Source organism: Pituophis catenifer, unplaced genomic scaffold (genome assembly GCF_029215685.1).
Source record: "Pituophis catenifer annectens isolate HBS135680 unplaced genomic scaffold, rPitCat1.0.hap2 SCAF_2, whole genome shotgun sequence".
In the NCBI taxonomy this organism is placed as follows: Eukaryota; Metazoa; Chordata; class Lepidosauria; order Squamata; family Colubridae; genus Pituophis; species Pituophis catenifer.
In genome coordinates this window covers 169,947,727-169,965,567 of record NW_027256882.1, presented here as the reverse complement: position 1 = coordinate 169,965,567, position 17,841 = coordinate 169,947,727, and the positions used below count along the sequence as shown (strand labels likewise).

The window sequence follows — 17,841 nt, the reverse complement described above, 5'->3', positions numbered from 1 at the left end:
TACTGATACTCTTAGCTTTGGGTTAAATATAAAAAGGATGGTGTGTGAGGGATTGTCCCATTCCGATTAGGACCAAGCCATCCAAAACTTCAATGACATTAAAGTCATTCTTCATCTCCCACTGCCTTTTCCCACCCAGACAATTATTACAGGATGAGATCCCCACTTTTAGCAAGCATAATGGGGAAGTTCATGGATTAATACAGGAATGGAGAGACAGAACAGGCTGATTTGCTATAATGATTTGCAGTGTCAGCTGATTTGAACAACAAAGAACCTGCTCCTCCCTTCCAAATCTAATTGTTGAAATCAAAAAGCTCAATATAAAATAGAAGCAATACATGTCAAGCAAACATAATCTGGTCCACAAGGAAAATATATGTATTTTCTTTTTGATAAGGAATATATTCCTTGTTTACTTGCAGCTGAAAATCAAACATGGCAAAATCTTTGAAAAAAAAGAAACAACATAAGAGACAGTTCTTGAGTAGCATGATGGAAAGAAACTATATAATGGGGAATTTAAGTTTTAAAGTTTTCCAGAGTTTTTCATCAGGATATGTAATGCAGAAAAAAAGATATAAATGAATCTATAATATTTCAATAACATTTGATTTTCAGCTCCAAAGCTGAAAAACAATTCCTGGGCTGAATACATGCTCAGAGGCAGTTTGTCCCTTAATCCTATATTTTCTTCTGGAGCCATTGTTTTGCACCTGATCCAGGATTAGATAATTTTGGATTAAAGAAAAGAACAGCTGGCAAAGTACAATCCTTTTAAATCCTGAGGGAAAGGGGAAGCAATACATTATTAGAGAATGACAGAGACCAGGGATCCCGAGTTGGCATCTCTCCCCATTTCATTTGTTTTCAAATCAAATTATTTTTGCTGTTGATGTTGTTTTGCTAGCTTCCCTCAAAAGCATTCTTGCCAGGAATATCCTATTGTGAATGGGTGTGTACACAGGCAGTAGACAATAAAAAAGAATTAAACTTTGGAAGAGATGAAGCAGCAATGGGAAGAAGAAGTTAAAATGTGCACATTTGTTTGATTTGCACTTTTGTAGTTCCCTGTTTACAAGATTTTAAGGAAGAGATTGAATGTCCAAGAGTCCAGGCTTGGTCAGGGATCATGGAAGTTATAGATTATCTACCCCTCTCTAGTATATTATTGTCAATGCTTCTGAGCTACTAACATAAGCCAACCAGGCAAAATGTTTAAAAAATAAGGAATAACATAAAGAGAGAATTCTTAAGTAGCACGATGGAAAGAAGCATCCATAACAGGAGGTATTCATTCTTGAAGGCCATTGTAACAATATAGCATTTTTTTCAAATCTTATTTTATACTTATTTGAAACAAGATCCAGTTGATATAACACTAAAAGGAAGAATATGGGATTTTTATAACTTTGTTCCCTGTTACCAATTTACTGTATTTTGCTGAAACCATGATTCTTCCCTGCTTCTGCAAACAAAGCAGCTGATGTGGGAATAGAGAAAAACGCAACTCAGAAAGAAAGGAAAAGAGCAGATACCACATTTAAGGAGAAAAAAAACCAACAATGAATTAAAATAAACTTACAGACCACTAGAGTTACAACAGAATTTAAGCAGTGGATTAGAACTAAGAAGGCAGGATAACAATTCCCTTATGACTTTTCTTCAGATACCATTGTAAACAATACAGATTTAAGATGATGCTTCCAGGGAACAGATGAAGACTGAGGGGGGGGCATTCTACAAGATGCTATATTCAGCTTTAGTAGAGCTGCATCAGCATAATTGTCCAATCAAACTGGATTCCCAGCTTGCTGCTGTCATCAGGCATCTCTTTTATCTCCTTGGAGTTCTTTATTCAATGAACAGCAACACTCCTGGACAGGAACTCAGCCACTATTTGCTTCCGATTCATTGCAAAGATCCCTTTCTCAGATTTCCTTAGTCGGAATTTAATACAGAAGTTTATTAAGGATTAAAGACTAGCAGGTCTGTTCCCCATCTATCCCATAATCATTCCTCATCCAGAAAATACGCCTGAATGGATGGGATGAATGACTGGCAGAGAAGCAACACTGGATCAAAACACCAGGGAGATGGCAATGATGCTTTGGACTCACTGAGGACTTGAAGCTTGAAGTGCCACATCAAGGGGCACAACATCCTGCCCTTCTTCCTAGTCAAGAAGATTCTGCTGCTAGTAACTACCGGTACCTGCCTTACTTATAATAGCAATGATATTTAGAGGAAGGCCTCATAGAGGATAAAGTAGTTCAAAGATAGAGACAGGAAGAGGAAGAAAATTAAATGCTAGAAAGTGATAGCATACTTCCAGAAGAAGTGGGCTGTAGTCCACTAAAGGTATCCAGTACAATAAACAATGCCAATTGTGGAATAGACAAAAACAGTTACTCTGCTAGAATAGAGTTTCATGTGGAAATTCAACCAGTTCAGCTGTTTGTGTGTAAATCCTTACACAGTCAAAAGAACATCCACAACAGCAAGGAAACAGAAGGTTTGGGGGGAACTTTTAACAAGCTATTTAAGAACCTAGCAGGTTCAGTAACCATGGAGTATTGGTTCTGGAGAAGATAGCATTTAGCCAGCATTCTGCTGATTTCAGAACCTAATTAGGATCAGCCCTGGTTAGTAATTAGATTGGGTGGGAGGTTTCCCTGGGAATTTCAGGACCAAGAGGTAAAAGCAGAAGATAACTAAGGCAAACTTCTTCTACACTTGCCAAGTAAACTACAAAAATGTGTCCATGCAATCACTGGTATTTGAGCTTCATTAGAAGGAAATTTTACTTTTACTAGAAGTACAGAAAACTAAATGAAGAATCACGGGAAAAGGGCATGGTCTATTGGCATTTCAACCAACCATGCCCTTTTCCCTAGATTCTTGGATTTCTAAAACCAGAATACTCTTAAGTTATAGTAGTCAATTGCAAGTCTTTGTTTGGAGAACTGGAAGATTTGGAAAGTTGCTCTCTCCAGTAAAATATTGCAAGACACCCATTTAAAGTTCTCCAAGGCATATTTCTGCACAAACAGCAATTTTAAGTATGTCTTTAAAGTGCCACAAATAAGACTGTAAGAGCCAGAAGCTCCGAAACAATATAATGTAAAAGCAGCCTTTAAACCTATAGCTCACAGCAGTCTTATTAAAGGTTGATTAGAAATATGGTGTGGGGAAGCAGTACCATTCTATAAAAGCTCCTTATAAAAGGATTTTTTAAAATTTATGTGGATATATGTGCCTGATATATCTAACACTTTATCCAAGATTTTCTGTTTCTGGGTAAATAAATATGTAATTGTTAATTCAAAAACCTTTTTTCTGAAATGATTTTATCTGAAGTTGCCTTCTTCTGAGAAATAGTTTTAGAGAAGTTTTAATCTGGGGCTGCCTTTTAAAACCAGGATCTGCAACATAATATCTTAATTGTAAACTTATTCTGCAACCGTAGATTCTTTTATAATGCCAGTAAAAAGAGAAGTGTATATCTAAGCATGGGGGATTCTAGATTTGCTGAAAAACAAAAGCACAAGGAAGAGAGAAAATTCTTAAATTAGTCCAATGAACTCAGTAGTATCAAAATAATCTATGACAATTGACTGATAGAAGATAATGAATAAAATATTTTAGAAGATGACATGATGGATAAGTTGGTGTCAGGAACAGGATAAACCACACAGAAGTCTCATTTTAGCCTTCAGTACAGGCAAAGAATTACAAGCTACCCCCATTACAAACACACAGGCATATGCAAGATGACAACTTTTTATTTATGGTAAGACTACTGCCATTTCTTCTATTCGCTGTCAAGAAAAAAAACCTAATTTAAATCTATCACAGACTGAGTAACATATGATAACACGTTTCAGTATGTGATCTTATGGAGGAGTAGACATTGGCAAATTGAGATACTGCAATATTAGGACTACACATTGTTTACATTATAATTTAACCCTGCCAATTAATCAATGTGCCACACAACTTTGTAAATGAATAAAAAATATCACTGCAACAAGAGGTACAGTATATTTTGTTTGTCTTTAAATGTTCCTTACTCCCACTTCCTAGGAAACATCATCTTTAAAAAAAAAAAAAAAATGGGGGTGGGGTGTTAAAATTGAAAGTCAGGGATTGCTCCCAGCTGCTCGGAGAGGCATTCGCGTTAAGAATAATATCCTTCTAATCACAGTAGCTTTAGTTGTTTAAAAAAGGATTAATAAACAATATCTCTGATTTAAAAAAAATATATATTTGTAGTCTTGTATCACTCTTATCACCCGTTATCACCAAGCGACAGAGCCTTTCTTTGAAGGGGATGGAGGTAACAGAAGCCTGCAAAAGGTGCGCATAATCGAGCGGGGGGGGGCTCCTAAAGCAGGTGGTGCCTCCTTCCTTGTCCTAAACAAGCCACGGACGTGTGAAACATCCCCCGAGAGAAGATGAAACTACTTCTTGGCTCACAATGAATTTGTGAGAGAGGAACGCCAAAAACCCTCCACTCCGTCGCTTCGTGAAGAAATTCCTTCCTCCCGGCCCCGCTTCTTCTTTGCAGATACATTCGCCTAACAAGCCGGGCTGAGTTCATGTTAACCTTGGGGGGAGGTTCATGTCTATGGAGCTTCTCAGTCATCCAGGTCCTGGTTGTCCCAAAGGTACTTTTTTCCACCCCCCACCCCCCAAGAGGCGACTGGACTTTCTAGTTTTTCTTCGCTTCTCATCCAAGGAGCTTCTTCTTCTTCAGCTCTGAAGAAGCATCCTGGATGAGAAGCGAAACGTCTTCGAAGAAAAACTAGAAAGTCCAGTCGCCTCTTGGGGGGTGGGGGTGGGAAAGCACCTAAGGGACTTGGAGAGGTTCGGTGTTTATTCCTGCGCTCAACTTCTTGTGGCAACTAAGTTCGGAAGGCTACTTTGCGCTTTACCTGTGGAGCAGGTGCTGGTCGGGCGGGGAGAGGTGAAATACCAAGCGAGGTCGCTCACCAGGTTTGAGAATCGCTTCTAAGCAGCAGCAAGTAGGACCCCTCGCCTCTCGTCTCCCCCCCCCCAAAAAAAAATCCCACAGAAAACATCTGGGCTGCCCAAGGAACCGTGGCTGTTTGTTTGTTTAGTCCGCTAAGCCTCCGCCCTCTGTGCTAGGCGCTGTCTGGAGGGCGCTTCAGACGGTCGACCCCGTCCCAGAGCACACCCTCCCCCGAGCTGACCCCTCTTCGGACACCAGCCGGCGTTACCTGCCCTCGCCCGGGGAAGTTCTCGCAACAGGAGGGCCAGGAAGCAAACCAGGTGGCCCCGCAGTCCCGCGGGGCTCGCCGCCATCCTCAATCCGCGCCTGGGCTCTGCCTCTCTCGCGCGCGCTCTCTCTCTCCCTCAAAATCTAGCCGGGGGGGGGGCAGAGGCGGCAGCCAGCGCGAGCCGAGAAAGCCGCCTGGCCCCGCCTTGCTCCTCCCCCCCTTCCTCCCCCTCCCCCCCCCCCCTTCGCACGCTCAGGCAAGTCGCTCAGGCAGCCCCGGGCAGGCGGCGAAGCGACTTTCCGGAACGAGAACGGGCCCCGCAGACAGCTCCCCCCCTCCCCCACCCACCCACTTCCCCCAGTGCCCGGACTGGGGCGAGCTTGTGACGAGGGAGAAGCGGGCCCGTTCTGGAAGTTCAGGTTCCGCCGTTTCCCGGATCCGACACCCTTCGGTACCATGCAGGGCCCCGCACGCAGTCCCGGGTCAAGGTCCCGCACTGAGCGCTGGGTCGGCTTAGTTCTTATGAAGCGATTGTGGCAGCTGAAGGGATTCTCCGTTTAACAGATTACAGGTAGTCCTCGATTTACGATCACAGCAGAGCTCAACGTTTCTGTTGCTGGGTGAGAGGTTGGTTAGGTGAATTTTGCCCCCGTTTTACCACCTCTCTTGGCCCAGTTGTTAAGTGAATCGCTGCAGTCAATAAGTGAGTCACACTAGGTTGTTAAGTGGATCTGGCTTCCCCACTGAGTTTGCTTGTCAGAAGCGTCGCCAAAGGGGATCACATTGACCTTGGGAAAACAGCAACAATAATAAATAGGAACCAGTTGCCAACTTTTGATCACGTGATCGTGGGGGTGAATGCAAAGGTCGTAAGTTACTCTCTTCAGTGCCGTTGTAACTTTGAATGGTCCCTAAACAAACTGTTGCAAGTTGAGGACTACTTGTGATGTATACAGCTGCGGGGAAGTTGTTGTGGTCCATTGCAAGCCTCGCTTCTCCTTTTCCTGTATTAAGAGCGCCTCTTTGGTGAAAGGCCTTGAGTGTTCTGCCATTTGGCATCCCCAGAATCTAAATTCATGAGTTTGTGTGTGAAGGTTTTTTCCTTCTCCTTCATCCTCCTCTCCTCTCCTCTCCTCTTCCCTTTCTCATTTCATTTTGTCATATTCTAAAATGCATTTAGCCCTTCACTAAAATACCTCTTGCCTGTATGCCATGGCCTCAAAAACCAGATTCTGGGATAAACCCCTCAATTGCTGAAAAAACTACCCCATGTTTGATCTGTACAAGACCTTTCAAATTCTAAATTTCCTTCTTTATTCCTTTGCCCCTCTCTATCCCTTCCATCCCATATACAACCATGCTCAAACAGTCCACCCCCCAATTCATAGCATTCCTCCTAATTGAAGGGACTGGCTCTGATATTTCAGCAAGATCTGGCAGGCCACAGATTTTTCCTATTTACCAATGAATAACATTTCTTAGAGTGTTGACCTATCCGGAGCCCTCCACAATAAATTCAGAGACTCATTTTTTTTCTCTGAAGATGCATGGATGCCCAGAGCAGCACTCTCCCAATCCTCATAGTCTTCCCACAATCGGGAGATTGTGTTTTATGTGCAGAAGTCTCAGTCCGGAACATCTATTTCTTCTGTTCAGAAATTTTACGCAGAGAACCCTGACCTAGATGCTCCAATGGCCCAACTTGACCTAAGGCACTTCCTTTGCTCAGTAAGGCTAATGTGGTGTAAATGCTTCCCACTCAGCTGGACAGTAGTGATTAAGTTCCAGGGCAGAGATAGGACATCAAGTTGTATTCATGAGCACAGATTTCAGCTTCAGGCTATGTATTAATGGAGATTTCACAGACTGCAGAGGGTGACAGCTACAGCTACAAGGCCATCAGAGCAGCAGAACTGATTTTCAGTGTGACTGCAGTACTCAAGGATATGCATACCAAAGTTTTGAAGAGGGGTAGGGAATAAGTGTACTTTTCTGAAGGGCTCCCCCAATGCTTGGATTCAGCAGAAGAAATGGAACGTTAATTAGTATTCAGCCTTGCAGACCAAGAAAGGCCCCCGGGGAATCCAGGCATGTTGGGACACAGGATTTAAGAAAGCAGGGGAATGAAAGCTATGCAATGCTGCTCTTTACTCAGCCTCCGTGCTTCTGTTTCCTCTGGATGGAACATCTGTCAAAAGGCAAGTAAAGGGCTGAAGCACCTGGCACCACTCAGCCATGCTGAGCTTCAGAGACTATTCCAGAGATCACCAAGATTATCTCTATCAGTCTCTCAGTTGGCCAAATCTTTTTACCCCTTAGTGCTTTTTTAGATGCTTCCATCAACCAACATTTTTGATATCACTTTTTGAAAGCACACTCCAGCTTTGTTCCTAAGGTTAAAAGTTTTTAAACTTTGGAGCGTTCATTCAGTTTTGAGGGTTTCCTCAGAATAAGCTTCTTGTTAACCTATCCCAAAACACAACAAACTCTTACATGCTTTACAATTAAGGATCACATGGGATGAAATTTGTGACCATAAACCAGGGGTGAAGTGTTCCGGGTTCAGATCGGATTGCGCAATCTGGTAGTGATGGTGGCGGTAGTTCGGAGAACTGGTAGCAAAAATCCCTACCCCCCTGCCCATGCCCAGCTGAGCCGCGCGATCATCAGAGGCTTTTTTTTTTACTTTTAAAAGCATTTTTTTTACAACCTCTTTGGCCAAAAAAAATGCTTTTAAAAGTTTTTTAAAAGCCTCTGATGATAGCACAGCTCAGCTGGGACCATCAGAGTCTTTTAAAAACATTTTTTCTACAACCTCTTCGGCCTCTTTTACTTTTTTTAAAAGTAAAAAAAAAAAAAGATTGCACACCACAGTTGATCACCTCCCCTCCTCGCGTGCTGTTCTACTTACCGCATGCCTCCTTTTGGTGTGCACTGCGTATGCGCACCTTGTATTTGGTGCATAGTGCGCACTGCACATGCGCAGCCAGTGAACTGGTAGTAAACCGGTTCAGATTTCACCACTGCCATAAGCCACTAAAACCAGAAATTGTGTGATCTTACTCAAAACATGACCAGATGTGCTTCTGTCCAAATTGTGTGATCTTATTCACACAATTGGACAGAAGCACAAATACATATTGTACACATAGAAATACCAATTTTGTTCAGTGATGTTTTGAAGAGATCTGAGACCTATTGTTATTATATTTACATTGGCCCAATAGTTTGGCAGCTCTAGAAAATGTTACAAATTACTACTGGAGATCCTGTAATAAGCAGAGAGAGATGATAGATATAGTGACACTATTCCTGTATCCTATAATACCCTATAATATCAACATTTACACTTTTTTCATCCCTTATTCCTAAAGCATTTCAAGCTTTTCCAGCTTGATATTTATAGGTCAGATAGTTGAAGCCCAAGATCAGGGCGACAGGAAAAGAAAGGGGAAGCCCCAAAGGCCAAACATCTGTCCAACATTCCTCTTGCAAAGCAGGAGCACCGATGAATGAACTTTCTTCTGATCAGAGAGAACATCTCCAGATGGATAGTTGCAATCTATTCTAGTCACTGTTTTCCTAGGTACACTTGCTGAAGACAACAGAGAAAGCTAGGCTCTCTACAGACTTCACCTTTGCCATTCCGGGTTGGGCAATTTGAGGCAAGATGCTCTCATTTTTATGATACCTGATCTGATCCAAAGATCATGGCAGCCTATTTTCAAATGGAGTCTGCTTGACAGAGCCGTGTTCCCTTCCCAGTCAGAGGCCCCACTCAGTTTTTTGCACAGAAAAGCAGCTATAAAGTCCAGGCCAGCAGGAAGGCTGGGTTGGTTCCAGCCCGGGGGCTGTGGGATGTTACTCCAGCTACAGCTGTAAATATTTGCTGGGAACCTAAAATCTGGGTCAACAATTTCAGAGTTGAGCCAGTGACTCATACCCTGAGGCAACAGGGTGACTCAGGCTAGAGCCCCAAGGACTTGGGGGTGGGAGTGGAGCGGAGAAGGGGAGAAGGACAGCCACAATGAACCCTAGAGAGTAACCCCTCATCCTTTCTCCATCCTGACCAAAGTTAGGTACTTCTCTGAGAACTTGATTCTTTATGGAGTTCTACAACTCTATAACAGATGTGAGTATGGTCACAGTTGGAAAAAAAAACGCCAGCATCCTAAAGAAGGGGCCATGGAAACCATATGGCAAAGTTTCCACTTCAAGCAGTAAGTGGTGGACACCCTAAGAATGACACATGGGAACCAACCAACATAATTTATGATAGTTAAACAAACCCCTATGACAGGATGGGAAATCTGGTCCCCTGGTCGCTGCTAAAGTGGCTCTCGCCAAAATGAAAGATTGCAAAAGTGAAGGGAATGATTTCTCACTAGATTGTACCTTGTGTACGAAATGGATGGGATTGGGGTATGGAACAGCAACAGCCTGGCTAATCAGAATCAAGCCCATTACAATAATCATGGCAAAACACTTTGTCACTCATCTAAGAAAATGGGGGAAAGAGGAAAAGAAGTGAGAGAGATACTTGTTTTTTAAAAGACGGAATCACACTATAAGCTGAGTGGGAAGGTGGGTACATATGTGATACTTGAAAAATTAGAAAAAGTATGGACTAGATTAAGTCTCTCTTGGTTTATTTGGTTACTCTGATCTTTGAGTAAACATGTCAGAGGAAAAGGAATGGAATAAAATTTGAATGAAATAAAAATGCAGGTTGCTACAGCTGATTCCATGATCTTGTCTCACAGAGTACTGTAATAGTCAAGCAGATGAACCATATTCATATGACATATTAGGGTGATGGCTGGCTGCTCACATCCCGTTGATCCACAAGCTATCCAGCTCCATTGGAGCCTAGTCTACCCTGTGGTTGTCACAATTGATGCGATCTATGTACAGACTGTTCCTTAAGGCACTTGGTCAAAAGGACTGTCCATATTCTTGGCTACAATTGTCCTGGAGAGGTTGAAGGAACTCTGCAACGGCCTGCTGAGGCTGCAATTCGGCAACCATATGTTTGGGAATCAACATCACTCAATTCAGTGGAATTCTCTTCTGAGTACAGCAGACATGCAAGATAGCAGGGTAAAGGAAAGTAAACATAACTTGGGCCATATATTTATTAAGTATGTTATTTATTTTCCCCTGGACAGATCAAAACAGACTTTTATTTCAATGAGGCAATCTTCCAAGAAAGCCAAAGAGGACATGAGAGTCAAAGAATGAGAGTTTAGTGAATAGAATACCCAAGCCAAGACATAAAATCTTCAGAACTTGGATTTGGGGAGAAAGGGAAGACTTGCAGATTTTAAATAATGGCATTTAACAGTCCTCCTCCCAACTGATTGATTTTTCCAACTCTGACAGAATCTGATCGCAGCCAAGAGGGTCAGTTAAACCTCTGGCAAGGAAGCTAGAATCATTATTGGTATATATTGCCATCTAGTGAGGAGAAAAGTGCTTTGAAGAAACACTAGAAGACAAGCACTCCTATGTGCTCCTGAAAACTGTTCAAGGAGATGATTCTTGATGACTCCAATGGGTGTTTTCAGTTCAAAGAAAATACATCCAGGTCAACCCTTTGAATGAAATCCTCAGATCAAATCAGTTTGAGGACCTCTCGTTCAATCAGCTACCTCGGAAACAGCCCAAAGAAATTTAGGGTTAATTTGGAGATTGGCTGGCTTTTCAGGATTTGATAAATAACATTGGGGAGGAGGTGGGGATAATAAAATGGTATGATGAAACTGGCATAAATACCCACTTGGATTTTATTTGTTTGTTTATATTTTCCACAATTTTGTTACTCTTGACCATTTATAATAGCTGCAAGCAACACAAGTTATTTAAATAAAGTTCATGGTAGGAACAAAAATATATAAACTATAAACAGCATAAAAATATAATTGGATGTCTCCTCACCACAGGCCTTCTAAAATAACTAAGGTTTCAAGAATTATTAGGGGGCCAACCCAATTCCTAAACTGTGAGAGAAGTGGGGAGGGGTCAGCCTTTGGGACACTCTTCCATAAGTAGGTGCTGCAATTAAGAAGTAGTGCCTGTGAGGTACTTACCACAACCAACTTACCTCATGAAATATATCACCTTAGTGAACCCGATCTGTAGTTTGTGCGATCCACTAGATTTTAAACTGTTGAGCTTTTAAACAATTTTTGAACGTGAGTAGAACATTTTCTGCATTGGTTCAGCCCAATCTGAAAATTTTAAAGCTACCTGCCTAAATCTTTTCAAGGGCAATGTCTTCTGAAAGGGTTAACCATCCCTGCAAGTTGAATATTTCTCTTTTATCATTTATGGCAATCCATATTTTATATGAAATCTTTCTGCATTTCAGTCTCAAATATGAATTGAACATACTCCCTTTACATCTTTAAGCAATTTAACTCACTCTCTCTGTGTCTGAAGAACAAAGTATCATAGTTAGAATCTCCAAATCACCTCCAGTTCAGTTGCTGATCCAATAATCCTTTTCTCAGTCCATAGTCAAGAGGGAGTGAAAGCATAGTTGGACTACATTTCTGTACAGACAGACAGACAGACAGACAGATAGATAGATAGATAGATAGATAACGAGAGAGAGAGAGAGAGAGAGAGAGAGACAGACAGACAGACATGCATGTCTGTACCGTATGTGCATGTGAACCTATCTCTGCAAAATAAAAGTAAATATTAAATCAACCAGATTTTTAATCAGTGGATTTTTAAAGAATGCATTTTTCTCAAAACAATTATGTAACCATCCTCATCAAGAGGATGACAAAGTAGCAGCATTATTTTGGTTCATCGCACAGTCAGCCAGATGTTCTGACTGGATCTGGCATTTTTGTCCACATATTGAGTACTTTCCAAGGACCTATAATAGACAGATGTGAATGTGTTAAAGGTATCATCAGAGGATGTAAGCTATTCCGAGTAAAGCTGCCTTTGGCAATTGGCTGATGGCAATTTTGTCAATGCTGATGGTGTTCAAGTGGTGCTCCGGTTGTTTTGGGATTGCGCCCAAGGTGCCTATTACTATTGGAAATACTTTTGTTTTATTTTGCATAGTCATTCTATTTCTATTTGCAGATATTTTTATTTTGTTAACTTCTCCAGTTCTTTCTCTTCTATTCTGTTGTCTCCAGGTACTGCCACATCTATTATCCAGACTTTTTTTATTTTCCTTATCAACAGTTGGTAAGTCTGGTGGAGGTGCCTATCTATTCAAATTTATTATTTATTAAATTTATATGCTACCCATCTCCCTGATATAGCGATTTTGGGTGACTTACAGATCATAAACAAATAAACAGAAAATCAGTTAAAATTGTAAAACTATGCCAAAAAAAAAAAAATAGAACCAAGAGATGAATGGCATGAAGATGAGGTCTTCTTACCCAAACAATCATCTCTAGGGCCCCAAACTAACCCACAAAACCAAGTTTTACTACCCTTCCAGAAGGTCAGAAGCATGAGAGCAGTTCTGAACTCTAGTGGTAGAGTGTTCCACAGCAAAGAAGACTCTTCTCCTTGACCCTGGCCACCGGAATTTCTTAGTAGATAAGAGTCTGTAGCAGGCCTCTTATTTCTAGCACGAATGCAATGGGCTAGTACTATTAGAGTAAGATGGTTTCTCAGATACCTTGGATCAGGAAAAAAATATACAATTTTGAGAAAGGATAAATGGAAATGATGCTTAGGAATTAAGGACTCCAATTTTGCATCACCACATTAAGCATGTCCACCAAAGGATTTTTAAATAATGTCAGTTCTTGGTTAATTAAATCCATTTACCCACATATAACAAACTCTCCTGATTTTATTGACCCAGTATAAAGGCTCTAGAATCAAAGTTATATTCAATATTTAACTATTACAGAGTTCTTAAAATATGGCTAACATTATGATGGCTTTAGTAAGTATAAGTAACAATCCAATTAAACTGTAGAATTAAGAGTAAAGTGCAAACAAAACAATGCACAAAATATCAGCAATACAGATTACAACAAAATATCAATTAAATATCGCATGGTGGGATTCAATAGGGCTTGGTCTCAGATTTTTTTTTGGCCCGGGTAGCCTATCCGTTCAAATCCAACTTCTTTTAACTGATGGGGAAGTTGGATTTGCTTGCAATTCATTAACTTTGAGCAGAACTGAAGAAAGAAAAAAGAGTTAACAATAATGGTAAAAATGATATACGGATCCAAAAAAAGAGAAGGAGATCCTGATGGCTCTGCAGAAGCTTGTTTCCTTCTATGAGAGAGCATTTGGCAGAGAAAAGAAAGAGAATTAAAAATAGAAGAAAAAAAAGCAGTGCAAGTATAGAAATGCACATCAAGGGGATTAGGTGATATTTAGGGAGACGCCAGTCTAAAAAACAAAAATCCTTCACAGAAAGAAGAAGAGGGGTTCAAAAGTTTATTCATAGTAAAGTCTCACTGGACCAGTCAAAAACGAGCTGAAGCACAACAAGGACTTGGAACAAGGCCAGCAAAAAAAAAAGCAAAATAAAAACCTGGGTCCCTTTTTCTCATTTCTTGGCTGGAACCAGCCTGCTATAATTTGGCTTTCGCACTGAAGCTTCTCTCCATTTCTATCCTATCAGGCCTTCATAAGCCTCCAGAAGGAAGTCCAGACGCTTGGCCTTCAGGAGCAGAAAGCAACTCTGTGTGAGGAAAGGTCAGAGTATTTCTCTCTGCCTTTCTCTCCTTGCCTTGAACTCTCACAGTTTAGGGTTGCTCCTTTCAGGGTCGTTTTCCTAAACAGGCAAGGAAGAGAGAATATAAGGGTTCAGGCAGCTCTTTTTATTTGGCTAGGAATGTCAGGTCAGGTAAACACGGGAGTGAGGTGAATCACAAACCACTGACCTGGGGTGACTACAGTTCTGAAGGAGCAAGAAAGGAAACAAATGTTAATATACATTGGGATTGGTTTTGGCTCATCAGAACAACTAGGCCTTTTGGAACAATGAGACCAGGGTGGGAAGAAAAGCAAGGAAATGGTGGTATCAATTTGGGAGACTGGCCTGAGAAAACCAAGAAGCGACTGGAAGGAGCTGTTCTACCCAAAGTAGAAAGCAGCACCCTCCACCCAAATGCTGGGATCTGTTTCAAGAGAATTGCTGAGATGACTCTCACCCAAACTGTTTAGATTTTTGTTACAACAGGAGAGAGAAACCCATACTCTGTGTATGGCTGTCTGGCACTTCAAGATATAAAGTTGTGGGATTATAAAATACCATTGTGGTTGGATCTTGGTCATATTATATGGAATACAAACATAAAGTCACTCGGGGGGGGGGGTTATACAAAGAAGTACTTTTTAATGATGGGGGCAGATGGCACTAAGGACATTAAATACACTGTTGGAAGAAGGGATTAATTTAACTTGGTTACAGTATAATCAACTTCAACTGAGATGGAGAGAAGATCAAAAAACTGGTTTAATGTTGCATGAAGAAGAATTGGTGAGACAGATAAAAGAGAAAGGCCCAATGCATATCAAGAGGGTTTATAATGTTTTGTTAGAAAGAGATTCAGAAAATGAATTGGTTAAAGATTGTATGATAAAGTGGGCGCAAAACTTTGCAGAACCAGTTATGATGGAAACGTGGGAAAAAATATGGGTTCAGAATGTTAAATTTACACAGTCACAGAATTTGAGGGAAAATTTTTATAAAATGTTTTATAGGTGGCATTTAGATCCTAAGAAATTGTCGTGCATGTATCCTAATGTTCAACCAAAATGTTGGAGATGTGATTGTTTAGATGCTACATATTATCATATATGGTGGACTTGCAAGAAAGTGAAGGCATTCTGGATAAAAATTTGGTGGGTTATGCAAAATGTTCTGAAGAAAAAACTCCAATTTTCTCCTCAATTGTTTTTATTGGGCATAGTTAAGGACTTTTCAATGGGTGAAACAAAATTGATATTGTATATGGTGACAGCAGCTAGGTTACTGATTGGTCAATATTGGAAAAGGGATGTTATGCCTACTATTGAAGAATGGACTTTGAAGGTGGCCAGTTTTGCAGAAATGGCGAAGATATCAGCATACCTAAAAGACAGGACTCAAGAGACTTATGCATGGGAGTGGAAGAAATGGATAGATTATGTGCAGAATAAATATCAAACTAGGAAGTACCAGATAGCTTTTAGTTGAATGTTGTATAGAAATGTATAGTATATAGGGGGTAGAATAGTTCAATGTCATGTAGAAATGTATAGTACACAGAGGGCAGAATAGATGGGCGGTAAAGTATGATATAATATGATTTGGATTTGGATTTCACCTTGGGGAAGTCATGGGAGGAGGGGAGGGTTAGGGAGGGAAAAGGGGAGGGGGGAAATGGGAAAATTTGTACTTGTAAAACTTTTTCAATAATAATAAAAAAAGATATAAAATTGTGCCTTTGACTCCTGGCAATTGCCTGGATTAGTGTTTTTTGCCTGTGTCTACAGTGTTTTTTTTTTCCAGTGAGACTGATCTATCGGGGCAATCTGCTCTACCCAATTATGGGACGGAGCATAAATTCAACACAAAAATTAGTCTCTGCAGTTTTCTTGACAAGATTTCAGAAGTTCTTTGCCCTTGTCTCCTTCCCACAGCTGAGCCATTGCCCGCTTCCTGGGCTGAAAGAGTGTGACTAGAACTCAAGAGTCTCCTGGTTTCTAGCCTGATGCCTTAGCCACTACACCAATTTGGCAATAAAATAATCAACTTACACTGGTATAATTTCAGGCTGTTTCTCCTGTTTCGGCCCTTAAAAGACACCCAAAAGCAGTGTGAACATTTTTGGCCACACCCTTCTGGGAATGTCCTGGTGTCACTAGATAGCTACCTGGACCCCTCCCTCCTCCCCAAAGTCCCAGGGCTGATTAGTAACCTGTGATTCCCTCAGAACTTAACCACTTCTGGCTAGATCCCTAATATTTTGCAAATTGCAGCAATATCTCAATCACTTGATTCTCCATTGCTTCAAATATACTTTCATTCCTCCACTAAAAATATTAATACAGCCACTTCAAATATGAACACAACTGGTTGAGTCACTTGTATGTTTGGTCTGCTCCTGTTATGATCTGTTGGATAATACTAATGCTAAGAAGAAATTGTTTATCTTCTGGATTATGTTTACTTATTACTGGCACCAAAATCCAGATGACTGCTACAGCATATGCCAAAAGAGCAATGTAACAGAAAACTCTTAACTCCTTGCTGTCACTTAGTACCCTGTTTCCCCCAAAATAAGACATCCCCTGATAATAAACCCAATCAGACTTTTGAGTGCATGGCAATAAGGCCAAGTGATTATTTCAGGGTTAAAAAAAATATATAAGACAGGGTCTTATTTTCAGGGAAACATAGTAGCTACCTGGATTTTTGCAGCACAGAGCTGAAACTCTACATTGTGTACAATCATACAGTTGCAAGGCTTAATCTTGTTTTAAATAGGGAGAATAGTGCCGCCACCCTACATTTCCAAAGACTGAGATGCAATCTGAGCCAGATCCAATATTTCCCACAATTTAACGTATCAATCTAATGAACTTGGTACCAAACATGTATATGAATTAGGAGATGGCTAAAATGTAGCACTTGATTCAAGCAGTTCCATCTCCTTTGTGCATCCAATTTAATTATTGGCAATCTTCTAGGCTTGCATTCGGAACTCTACTACAGAATCCCTATGTAATATCCATGTAAGCAAGATTTCCCAGGTGAAGCAAAAAAAGCCTAAGACCCCACCCAGTAAGGCAGATCAGTATTATTATCCCCAGATGGCACATGGAAGGAATTATATTGTTGAGAAACTGTTGCCTCCTAGAGGCCATTGAACTCTAGGCAGGTTACTGGAACTTCAATCTAATTTTCTCGTTTTTGTTGTTACCGTTGTTCAAATGTTGTCTTGACTATCATATTAACCTAAAGCAGGGCTGTCAAAATCCCGGCCCGTGGGCCATATGCATCACGCACTGGCCATGCCCACACCCAGTTTAACAAAGGGGGGAAAGTCCCGATATGTCACATGATGCCTCCGTGACGACATGAGTTTGACACCCCTGACCTAAAGCAATTTTTGAATTGATATAATATGTGGGAAAGACTTTGGGAAGATAAGGCCGCCTAGGGTATGGTCAGATAAGAGAGTGCATAGCTCACAACATGATACCCCACCCACTACCCAGTTGTGGGCTATGCAGTCTCTTATCTAACTATTCCCAGAGTCTCTTGACCCTGTCTCTCGTGGTCTTTCCCACATACATTACAATCTGAGGGTGGTTGTTTGTTTGGACTGGTTGATTAACAGTCCACACTGTGGCAAAGTTTATAATTCATTTCATTTTTTTTTTCTCTTTAGTTTTTATAGCTTTTCGCAGGTATTAATCCATGAGAGTAGGCTGCATCCGTGGCCCACCAGTGCTGAGCAAAGATAGAACGGTTGAAAGGAAGGAAGGAAGTAGAGAAGCTTTGTGAAAGGCCGATACAGGTTTGGAGAGTTAATCATCTGCCTACAGGAGTTAGGCACTGCCTCCACCTTGTCACCCTCTCAAGCCTTCAGCTGATCCCTGGATC

At 41.0% G+C, this 17,841-nt stretch overlaps 1 protein-coding gene across 1 annotated transcript in view; it reads right to left on the bottom strand.

The window, feature by feature from the left end:
* Nucleotides 1-5,328, bottom strand: part of COL5A3 (collagen type V alpha 3 chain) — a 133,413-nt gene extending 128,085 nt beyond the window's left edge. The window contains exon 1 of the mRNA XM_070935015.1: nucleotides 5,244-5,328. Within this exon, the coding sequence (XP_070791116.1) occupies nucleotides 5,244-5,328 (85 nt within the window). The remainder of the gene's footprint in view (nucleotides 1-5,243) is intronic.
* Between the last annotated feature and the right edge of the window lie 12,513 nt (nucleotides 5,329-17,841).